This window comes from Podarcis vaucheri, assembly GCF_965113315.1.
Source record: "Podarcis vaucheri genome assembly, chromosome: 17".
In the NCBI taxonomy this organism is placed as follows: domain Eukaryota; kingdom Metazoa; phylum Chordata; class Lepidosauria; order Squamata; family Lacertidae; genus Podarcis; species Podarcis vaucheri.
The window spans coordinates 3,525,232-3,537,048 of record NC_138755.1 but is presented as its reverse complement, the minus strand read 5'-3'; the positions used below and the strand labels follow the sequence as shown (position 1 = coordinate 3,537,048).

At 49.4% G+C, this 11,817-nt stretch overlaps 1 protein-coding gene across 1 annotated transcript; it reads left to right on the top strand.

Annotated features, from left to right (window-relative positions):
* Positions 1–5,094: 5,094 nt before the first annotated feature.
* Positions 5,095–8,348, top strand: LOC309522481 (caveolin-2-like). The gene is made up of 3 exons (XM_082205773.1): positions 5,095–5,576; positions 5,904–6,091; positions 7,354–8,348. Exons 1-3 carry the CDS (start codon positions 5,424–5,426, stop codon positions 7,502–7,504), a joined length of 492 nt encoding a protein of 163 aa, XP_082061899.1. The 5' UTR covers positions 5,095–5,423; the 3' UTR covers positions 7,505–8,348.
* Positions 8,349–11,817: the final 3,469 nt, after the last annotated feature.

The following is an 11,817-nucleotide window of genomic DNA, read 5'->3' as shown; positions in this document are numbered from 1 at the left end:
GATGAGAGGCAGCCCTAGCATAGAGCAAAATAGTAATAATAATAATAATAATAATAATAATAATAATAATAATAATAATAATTTTTATTTATACCCCGCCCTCCCAAGCCAAGGCCGGGCTCAGAGCGGCTTACAAGCAATAATAAAAACAAGTTGAATGATTACAGCTTAAAAACAAAATTAAAATACAACATTAGAATATTACAACATTAAAATAAAATGTAGCCTCAACGCAGGAGGAGAAGGAAAGAAAAAAAGAAAGAGAGGGAGGGAATCAAATTGGCTCCAAGCCAAAGGCCAGGCGGAACAACTCTGTCTTACAGGCCCTGCGGAAAGAAATCAGATCCTGCAGGGCCCTGGTCTCATGAGGCAGAGTGTTCCACCAGGCCAGAGCCAGTGTTGAAAAGGCCCTGGCTCTGGTTGAGGCTAATCTAACTTCCCTAGGGCCCGGGACCTCTAGGGTGTTGCTATTTATGGAACTTAAGGCTCTCCGTGGGACATACCGGGAGAGGCGGCCCCGTAGGTACGAGGGTCCTAGGCCGTGAAGGGCTTTAAAGGTCAAAACAAGCACCTTAAATCTGACCCTGTACTCCACCGGGAGCCAGTGCAGCTTGAAAAGCACTGGGTGAATATGCTCCCATGGCAGAGACCCCGTGAGGAGCCTCGCTGCAGCATTCTGCACCCGCTGGAGTTTCTGGGACAGCTTCAAGGGCAGCCCCACGTAGAGCGAATTACAGTAGTCAAGCCTGCACATGACCGTCACATGGATCACTGTGGCCAGGTCGGGGCGGGAAAGGTAAGGGACCAAGTGCTTGATGCGGCAAAGGTGGAAAAATGTTGCCTTGGCTGTTGCTGTAACTTGCACCTCCATGGAAAGGGAGGCGTCAAGGATTACACCCAAACTCTTAACGGAAGGCAATGGCACTAATTGGGCCCCCGCAAGAGAAGGGAGTTGGTCCCTCATCCCCATGCCATCCCGACCCAGCCATAGGACCTCTGTCTTCGAAGGATTTAGTTTCAATCGGCTCCCACGAAACCATCCAGCCACAGCTTCCAAGCATCTGTTCAGTGTGTCCGGGGCCGAGTCAGTGTGGCCATCCATCAGCAGATAGAGCTGAGTGTCATCAGCATACTGGTGACAGCCCAGCCCAAAACTCCAGACAATCTGGGCAAGGGGGGCGCATAAAGACGTTAAAAAGCATCGGGGAGAGAATTGCGCCCTGCGGCACTCCACACACCAAGGAATGGCGCGACGACATTTCCCTCCCTAGTGCCACCCTCTGTCCCCGACCAGAGATAAAAGTACACAGCCAGTTACAGGCTATGCCCTGTATCCCCACGTCTGCGAGGCGGTGGTCCAGAAGATCATGATCGACCATGTCAAAGGCCGCTGACAAATCTAAAAGGATCAGCAGTCCTGACCCGCCTCGATCCAGTTGTCTACGGAGATCATCTGTTAGGGCAACCAGAGCCATCTTGGCCCCAAAACCAGGACGGAAACTGGACTGAAATGGATCTAAAGCCGATGTTTCCTCCAGAAACCTACCAAGCTGTTCAGCAACCGCTCTCTCAATTACCTTACCCAGATATGGAAGATTTGAAACTGGGCAGTAATTGGATAGGTCTAAGGGATCTAATGAAGTTTTCTTTAAGAGTGGACACACTACTGCTTCCTTCAGTTCCCCTGGGAATGTCCCCGTGTCAAGGGACAAATTGATAATTTCAACCAGGGGGGTCCGCGCAACATCTGGACACTCCCTAATCAGCCAAGATGGGCATGGATCAAGGAGGCAGGTGGTGGGCCTACCAACTTGGAGGAATCTATCCCCATCAGCAGGGAGTATCCGATCAAAATGGTCCAACACTGGACTTGATGTCAGTCGAAAAGAAGGCAGCTGCCTCCTGGACACCATGAAGGTGAGGAGGCAGATAGTATCCAGAGCTAGTTCCTACCTGTTGAAGTTAAGGAACCTGACTAAGGGCTCATCCACACTTCTGCTTGTTTCATGCTGAGAAGACACAGGTCTGAGTGGCTTCCCATTTCTCTTGTGCTTTGGAGGCACAGGTCCAAATAGTTTTGCATTTGTCCCACAGCTTTGCCCAGGAAACATGCTGTTTACCACAGAATCCGAACAAATGGTCAATCCACAGAAAAACCAATGGACATTTGTTCTGATTCAACGATAAACAGCAGGTTTCTCTGGGAAAGCGGCAGAAGAGGTAGAAGTGTGGACGAGCCCTTGGTCATGTTTATCAGCTTCAGTGGGTCTACTCTGAGTAGGACTAGCATTAGCTATCAGCCATTGATTTGATCCAAGGGCCCAACAGGTGCTTGCCCTTTATTCTAGGATTGCCATATTTCAAAAGCTGAAAATCCAGACACAAAGTTGTTGAGCTACACTTCCAGCATTGGTTGCCAGGTTGCCAGGTTGCCATATGGCCGGAAGCTGTTGACGAGGGATGATTGCCGGCTATGTCCTGGAAATTCCAGGCGTATGGCAACCCTATTTTATTCCAATGTGGCTTCTGCAGAAGAACCTATCACTGGATGGTGCCCCATGTGAAACTGGTGAGGAGCTGGGTTTCCTTCCTCTTCAGAGAATAAACTGTCTTAAAGGCAAACGAGCAACCACAGAGGTAGCAAGTCAATATTGACAATGCCTATAGGGCATATGAAGGGGAGACCAGAAATCAACTTGGATAACAGCCCTGCAAAATTTGGAGAAGTGTGGATTTTGAAGGATGGCTGCATTTCGGGTCATGTATTGTTTCAGGAAGTGTGAAATAGGTAAATCCACCTTTAAATGCAAACTGAATCAAATTTCTTCCTCATCCCTACTTCCCACAGCCCTCCCTCCCTCCCTCCCTCCCTCCCTCCCTCTGATAATAATTTCTAGTTTTATTGAGGTGGCTGCATTACCCGGTTGCAGATGGCGACTATATTTGCTGCTGCAGACTTGACCCAAATAACTGTTCGTTATTTCTGTTAAGCATTTTCAATAAAATTCATTTAAAAAGAACAGCAACAAAAACAAGTTGCTAGTTGAATGAATTACTTACACAGCGTCGGGTAGCCTTGCCCAAAGACATGTCCCCTCCAGATGGGTGCTTTATTGCAGGTGCATTCATTCTGCAACATGTGATTGACCCAATAATGGTGGTGAATTTATTCTGTTTTATTCATTGTTCTGTGACGTTTCCCTGATGCTACCACATTATTATCCAGAGGGTACAACCAACGAACAACACATCACAACAAAAGCAGAATTTTAGCTGGAAGTTGCAGGAAATGAAGCTGTATGTCCTCCCCAAAGCTTTGGCAGGCACAAATAGTATTAAAAGCAGGGTCACGAATAGCCACCTGATATATTGGAGGCAACTCCTAGGGGCTGAGGTCCCTTTGCATGCGCAATAAAATACTTGAGGGGGGCAGCCCTCCCCAAAGTTGATGGGCGTTGCCGTTCAAATGGTGTGAGTGCACCGCATTACGTGATTGATTATGCAGGGCGCGGCTTACCTGCCCCCCCAAATACTTCGTTCAAGTTGGCATCCCTGGCCTGATACCGTCAAGAATCATCACGAATGCAGAATCCAAAGGATGTCTGGAGGGAGCCTGGGTGTGGGCTCCAGCTTCTCACATTCTTCAGATTCCCAGGAAGAATACACAGTGAGTATAACTGGTCTACCCAAAACTCTGTGGAACTCTGTTGTGCAGGAGGAACACCCGCGTAAGGAAAGGTTTCCCTGTTCACTGTATCCCCCACGTGCAGTCCAGATGCCAATGAAGGGCCCTGCCAATAGTCTCACTCTATTCTGCCTTGGTCAGACCACACCTGGAATACAGGTGCCAGCTCTGGGTGCCACAAGTTAAGAAGGATATTGGCAAGTTGGAACATGTGCAGAGGGGGGTGGCTAAGATGCTCAAGGGTCTGGAAACCAAGCCTTATGAGGAATGGCTGAGAGAGTTTGGTATGTTTAGTCTGGATCAGTGCTTTTCTTCTAGAAAAAAGGGTGCCCGTAACCTTGAGTACCCCCAGAAAAAAAACACTGGCCTGGATAAGAGGAGACTGAGAGGAGATGTGAGAGCCATTTTCCAATATCTAAATGGCTGTCACCTGGAAGGTGGTGTATCTTGTTCGCTCCTGCTCTGGAAGGAGCCAAAGGTTTCAAATTACAAGAAAGGAGATTCCACCTAAACACCAGGAAGAGCTTTCTGATGGTAAAAGCTGTTCAACAGTGGAATGGACTCCCTCATAAGGTCATGGACTCTCCTACCTTGGAAGTATTTCAGCAGATGTTAGATCTGTCACAGATGCTTTAGTTGAGATTCCCACACTGCAGGGGGATGGACTAGATGACCCTCAGGAACCCTTCCAACTCTACAATTCATAGAATCATGAAATCAGAGAATTGTAGAGTTGGAAGAGATCCCAAGGGTCATTTAGTCCAACCCCCTGCAATGCAGGAATCTTTTGCCCACTGTGGGGCTTGAACCCATGACCTTGAGATTGAAAGTCTCACGCTCTACTGACTGAACTTTCCTATGAGAATGAGAATTCTCTGACTGTGTGGACCTTGAATCGGGAAGCCCTCTGTGAGTCCAATACAACCTATGGGTTTGGGGAAAGTAATGCAGTTCATCATCAGCTTTATTTGGGTTTCCCAGAACCCAGCAGAAGCCTTGAAAATGCCAGCATTTTATCCCAGTCCTACAGAACCCAAGGAAAGTTTCAGATGCCACAAAATGCCTCAGATTCCTGCAGTTTTGGTCCCATGAGTGTTGCTGAAAGTTGGCAAGATTGTGCACAGTGTGCTCTCTTGACCTGTTGAATGTTAGCTCAGAGCCACTAGATGGTGCCCTGCTGCTGTAAGTCCCATTTAGCTGCCATTGGTATACACCCTATTTAGTTCACCTGGCTCTGAGCCCTGCTGCTGCGACCCACTGCACCCCATTCTTCTCCCAGTTCCAAGAATACCCTGTGCTTGCATATATTTAGCTGGGCCGCCATTCCCCATTTCCGCTCCTCAGCAAAGGAACTCTGGGACGGTGGCATATTTATACCCCTTGTCCCAATGCATCTCGCTCGCCCCATGTCTGCAAATACCAGGCGGAGGCGTGCAACTGCTGAGATCCTCCCTCCTCGACTCCCCTCGCCCTCCAATCTATGTTGGCCAAGGCTGAGAATAGAACTGGAGTCAAGTTCCTGCACACAGATGGAGAGAAATACTGTGCAAGTGAAGAGTGGACAGGCAGGTTAAATAAGAACAGACAAGGCAGTTTCAGTAAAACACGAAGCCTATGCAACAAAAGGAAGTGTTAGAGGCAGAATTATAAAGAGGTTCTTGATAGCGTTACTGGATCCCCCCCTTCTGAGAGAGCAGCAGCAGCGCCTGCAAGTGCTGATCTTCTCCCTCCTGGCAGGATGATCAATAACGATTATCTGATTGAGTGCAAGTTGGATCCAGAAGACCCCCATTTGCAGGAGCCGGGATCTCCCATGTTCCTGCAGTCCGCTATCAACACACCACCCAAAGCAGACCCTCGGGACCCGCGTGGGATCAACCAGCACCTTAAGGTAACAGAGGGAGCTTACCTGCCTGCCTTGGGGTGGGGATGCCTAAATTCTGACTTCCTAAACTCTAAGGGCGCAGCTCTCTCCTACCCACCCAAGGTGGGAGTTGTATCCTTGTTCACCCCCAAACTCCTCCCAGCCCTTCACCTGCAGCACAACCGATTCTTCTCCACCCCCTTTGCTGATTGCTGCTCCTTACATGCCCCAGAACCACACAGAAGGAGACGGCATGGGTCCTCCTGGTCCCAAGATGCTTTGCTCTGCCTTACAACATTCTCTCTCTTCGCTGGAGAATCTTCAGTGACCAGATTCCCTTGTTCTTCCCGGCAGCTGGAATTCTCCGACATTCTTGCTGAACCTTCCTCGTTTCGCAGCTTTGACCGGGTTTGGACCTGGAGTGACATCGTCTTTGAGAGTTCGCGCCTCTGGTGCTACCGCATCATCTCGCTGCTGTGTGCTGTGCCCGTCTCCCTGTTCTCGGGCTTTCTCTTTGCCTGCCTAGGCTGCCTGCACATCTGGTGAGGGTCTGCCCCCTTTGCTCTGCCTCCTCTTGCCCCTTGGCTCTGCCAAGGCCCTTGGCTCACGCCCAGCCTCTTGCTTCCAGTTGGTTGCACATTCATTGACCATTAGCAAGGCTAATTCTAGTGGTTACTGGGGGGAACTACCAACAGGAGGAGGCTGTGTTACTCTAACACAGACTTTGCCAAGCTCCAGGCCCTTTGGACTACAACTCCCATCAGCCTCATTGCTGGCTTGGGTGATAGGGGGTGTAGTCCAAAATGTGTGGAGGGCACCAGGTGGGCAGAGGCTCTTCTAGCACTTTGACTTTTGACTTGTCCTGTAGTTTTGTGGGTGCTTCAGGGAGTAGACTAGTAATGGCAAACTAATCTCTTAAAAGACACTTTACCAAACACTTATCCCAGAGGGAGTTGGTGCTAAAGTATGTGTCGCAACCCACATGCATGTCCAGCACTCACATGTATTCATACACACACCAGTGAGAGGTTTGGGGTCTTCATTTGTGTGCGGGCGAAGTGAGTTTGTTGCACAAGACTGCCAAATCCACTTTTAATTGCACAACCTGAATTTGCCAGGATGTGACTGAATCTGATCTGCAAAATAGCAATACACTAGATCTGGAAGCACCTACTGTTTGTGTGATGGCCTTGTTCTGCTAGTTGGGGGTGCAGATAAGTACTGTCTGCCTAACACTGATGTGAGGAATGGAGGAATCTGAAGACAGAAATGCTAAATAAATTGGTCACTTGGTGGGACCCAGGAAAACAAGGACATGAACCAGAAAGGAGCTTTCCTTCTTTCAAAAAAGTTGGAAGAATGGTAGGCATCTTCTGGAGGTGTCTGGGGCTGCACACAGGGTTGTATCCAGTGCTAGGCCTACACAAAGTAGACCCATTGAAAGTTATGAACCTACCTAAGTTAGCCATGTCCATGCATTTCTACTCTTTTTTATTATTCTTTTTAAAAATTATTTATTTGAAAATGTGTATTTTAAATCTAGATCAAGATTATCAATATTGCTTACAAAAGAGAACCATAAAACAAATATAAAACATTTCTACTCTGAGTAGGACTAGTGCTGGCTACAACCCATGGTCTCTGGGTCGCAGGTTGCCTGCCTGCAATCGAAGACATTCTTATTAACAATGCTGTAGGTGAGTATATATTGGCCCTTAGGCTGCCTAATTGGAGTCTAAATGTTGGGGTGCTTTGTTGCTTCCTGGAGGCTGCCAGCCACATCTCTCCCCTCTTCCTCCCTCAGGTGTGTGATGCCCTGTATCCAGCTCTGCACAATGGCAATGCCTCCGGTTCGCACCCTCTGGGCCAGCATCCTGGATGTTGTGGTGGCCCCACTTTTCACCAGTCTGGGCCGCTGCTGCAGCGCCATCTACCTCACCGTTACTCAGAAGTGACACAGAGACGCCTCCCCCCCCCCCCCCGACCCACGTGCCAAAGACTTTCCTTCCCATTTCACTCAGATCCACTAAACAGGCTGGATTTCACAGCAGAGAGTAGAACTCACAGGGAGCTTTTAGCCTTGGGTCAGAAATGGGGAATTGTGGGCGAGGGAGCAGGTCAGAGGGAAGGAAAACAAGGAGGCCAGAGGACGAGGGGAATGGCGCTTCAGAGAAAAGTCTCAAAATGAAACATCCGTATTCTGTTCTCTTATTGTCATGCCCCTGCTTTGTCCAGACCTGCAGAAAGAATTCCACATTATTCTAGGAGTGGGCTCTCCATAGACCTCCCTGTGATCCTTGGATGAAGGGTGGTCTACATTTTTTAATAATAATAATAATAATAATAATAATAATAATAATAGGTGAGGGACTTTCAAAACTACCCTCCTCCGTCCCTGAGATTCTAGCTGGATCATCTGTCGGTTAGTATCTCAGAGACAGGGATGGGGATCCACCTGGCTTTGCACACAAGACGGTCTCTGGCTACTGGCCATGCTGTCTGGGGCTGATGGGAGCTAAAGCCCAGCCATCTCTGGCCAATCCCCGACAGCCCACATAAGAATCTCCTCCAGGAAAAGTAACACTGGGATTAGCCTTCTGAAATTTTGCACATGGGGGGGGCAGGAGGGGGACTAGGGCAACTCCAGACTCAGTGTTGGGCTCTGGCAGAAGATATGTTCATTTCTGTGGGAAGCAGCCCCCACTCCCTCCAGCCCCTCCTCCCAAAGCAATAGCTGAGATGTAAAGCTCCGTCGTCGTCTCCCCCTTTATTTAATAAAAGAAAAAAAGTTGATTTGCTTCCCCTTGTGTTTGAATTCTTTTGATTCTGTTCTGGCAAACCAGGCACAAATGGGTGTTAAAGGGACAGGATGAAGGAGGAAAAGGTTCTGTGCCTCACAGAGGGGTTGCAGAGGACATATCCCCCAACAGCCTTAACTTTGGATTTGGGACATCATAGACTCCACCACACTCCTTGGCAGCAAATTCCACTGTCAAACAGCTTTTACTGTGAGGAAGTTCTTCCTAATGTTTAGGTGGAATCTGCTTTCTTGTAGTTTGGATCCATTGCTCCGTGTCCGCTTCTCTGGAGCAGCAGAAAACAACCTTTCTCCCTCCTCTATGTGACATCCTTTTATATATTTGAACATGGCTATCATATCACCCCTTAACCTCCTCTTCTCCAGGCTAAACATGCCCAGCTCCCTTAGCCGTTCCTCATAAGGCATCGTTTCCAGGCCTTTGAGCATTTTGGTTGCCCTCCTCTGGACACGTTCCAGTTTGTCAGTGTGCTTCTTGAATTGTGGTGCCCAGAACTGGACACAGTACTCCAGGTGAGGTCTGACCAGAGCAGAATACAGTGGCACTATTACTTCCCTTGATCTAGATGCTATACTCCTATTGATGCAGCCCAGAATTGCATTGGCTTTTTTAGCTGCCGCGTCACACTGTTGGCTCATGTCAAGTTTGTGGTCAACCAAGACTCCTAGATCCTTTTCACATGTACTGCTCTCAAGCCAGGTGTCACCCATCTTGTATTTGTGCCTCTCATTTTTTTTGCCCAAGTGCAATACTTTACATTTCTCCCTGTTAAAGTTCATCTTGTTTGTTTTGGCCCAGTTCTCTAATCTGTCAAGGTTGTTTTGAAGTGCGATCCTGTCCTCTGGGGTGTTAGCCACCCCTCCCAGTTTGGTGTCATCTGCAAATTTGATCAGGATGCCCTTGAGTCCATCATCCAAATCATTGATAAAGATGTTGAATAAGACCGGGACCAAGACAGAACCCTGTGGCACCCCACTAGTCACTCTTCTCCAGGATGAAGAGGAACCATTGATGAGCACCCTTTGGGTTCGGTCAGTCAGCCAGTTACAAATCCACTGAGTGGTAGCATAGTCAAGACCGCATTTTACCAGCTTCTTTACAAGAATATCATGGGGCACCTTGTCAAATGCCTTGCTGAAATCAAGGTAGGCTACATCCACTGCGTTCCCTTCATCTACCAGGCTTGTAATTCTGTCAAAAAACGAGATCAGGTTAGTCTGACATGACTTATTTTTCAGAAATCCATGCTGACTATTGGTGATCACAGCATTCCTTTCTAGGTGCTCACAGACTGTTTGCTTAATGATCTGCTCCCGAATCTTCCCTGGTATTGATGTCAGACTGACTGGGCGGTAATTATTTGGGTCCTCTCTTTTCCCCTTTTTGAAAATAGGGACAACATTTGCCCTCCAACATCAAAACGCTGGGGGCAGAAGGGACAGGGAAAAGGAGTGGCAGCAGCACCCGGCCTCTCCTCTACTGGGCCCCAGCATGCCAGGGAGCTGTGGAGGCCACAACATCCTGCAGCTCCACTCCCGGGTCAGCCCTGACCTGGAGACAGAAGTGGCAGGGAGGAAAAGTGGTGGCGGCGATGGCACACCTCTCGTCCGCTGGCGCGTCACTTGGAGCTGGGCTTCAGTGGCAGCAGCCGCTGTCCAGCGGCCGCTAGGAGCTGCCGAGGGAGGAGGCTGGCAGTGGCGGCCATGGAGAGGCTCGGCCTCCCTGAGCTCAGTGGTGGTGGTGCTGGAGGGGGAAAGCAAGACATTCTCAGATCCAAACAGAAGCAGGGAATGCCTCTGTGAATCCAGGAGTGTCCTGCTTAAAACAGGGCAGTTGGGGGGTATTGGAGGAATGGCTGGTGGGCGGATGGAAGTTAACAATAATGTGGAGATTGCAATTCACACCCCTCTCCAACTTGTGTGAGACGGAGCCCAATTCAGTCTTGAGTTTACTCAGATGTAAGACCCGCTAGATTCCAGTGTGCATAAAACTGCAGTAGGAGTCTGTTTGTCTTCTCCGGCAGCCCCTCGCTATTCTAATACCCACAGGCAGATGACAGAGATAGTGCCGGGAACCACACCTTAAAATGCCACGCTGCTGCCAGGAACACTGCATGCTTCAGCTGCTGATGCCCATCACCGTGGTACCCCTGGAAACGCTGGCTGGCAGCAAGCCTGTTGCGTGCACTTATGGAGCAAGGGTCGCATTACGAGCACATACCTCCCTTTCCCAGCCATGTCTCGGACTTGGCTGGGGGCCCTTCTATAGCTCTGGATAGTTGCACTCAATGCCAGCAGCAGCAGCTGCCCACCACTGTGGCTTTGTTATAAAAAGAGGCTGCTGGATCCGACCAATGGCCTATCTAGTCTAGTGTCCTGCTTTCACAGTGGCAGGACCAAATGCCACAGCCCACTCCCAAATTGCGATTCCCAGCAACTGGAAATCAAAGGCTTAACTGGCAGTGGAGGTATTTGTCTAATCCTCTTTTAAAGCCATCCAAATTGGTGGCCATCACTACTTCTTGTGGGTGTGAGTTCCATAGTTTAACTATGTGGTGTATGAAAAAGTGCTTTCTTTCTTTCTCTGCCTGAATCTTCCAACATTCAGTTTCATTGTATACAATGAGAGAGGGAGAAAAACATATCTCTATCAATTTTCTCATAGGAATAGTTTTCATAACATAGAGCAGAGGTTTTCAACCTTTTTGAGTCCACAGCTCCCTTAACTGGAGAGCCAGTGTGGTGTAGTGGTTAAGAGCGATAGATTCATAATCTGGTGAACCGGGTTCGCGTCTCCGTTCCTCCACATGCAGCTGCTGGGTGACCTTGGGCCAGTCACACTTCTCTGAAGTCTCTCAGCCTCACTCGCCTCACAGAGTGTTTGTTGTGGGGGAGGAAGGGAAAGGAGAATGTTAGCCGCTTTGAGACTCCTGAAGGGGAGTCATAAAGCGGGATATCAAATCCAAACTCTTCTTCTCTTCTTCTTAACCAACAACATTCTTTCTGCGGCACCCCTGTGGGGCTCAGGGGCCCAGTTATGCCACCCCTTGCCTGCAGAGCTGGCAGCCTCTCACCAGTAACATACCGTAGCTAGCCGTTCGGGTGCCTGGTGTGGTGCGCGCGTCGTGCAGCCAGGGGCAGGGCGAGCCACCCATGGGTCTGGGGCACACTGCGTGGGGCCTCTTCACTGCCTCCCCCTCAGCTGCAGGACAAATCTGGACTGGTTGGATGGTGCCTTGTACGCCTCCTTCCAGCAACTCCTGCGGCCAAGCTGGCGCCAAACGTCTTGCTCTGCTTTCCTTTGGACCACACCAGGGAGGCGTGTCCTGGGCAGCCTGGGACCTCCAGACACTGCCCAGGCTTGTGCCCCAGGGAGGTCACTTCAGTGCTGCCAACACAGCGGTTCCTCTTCACCCCTGGAGGCACACTCCATTGTCTCTCAAGACAGAC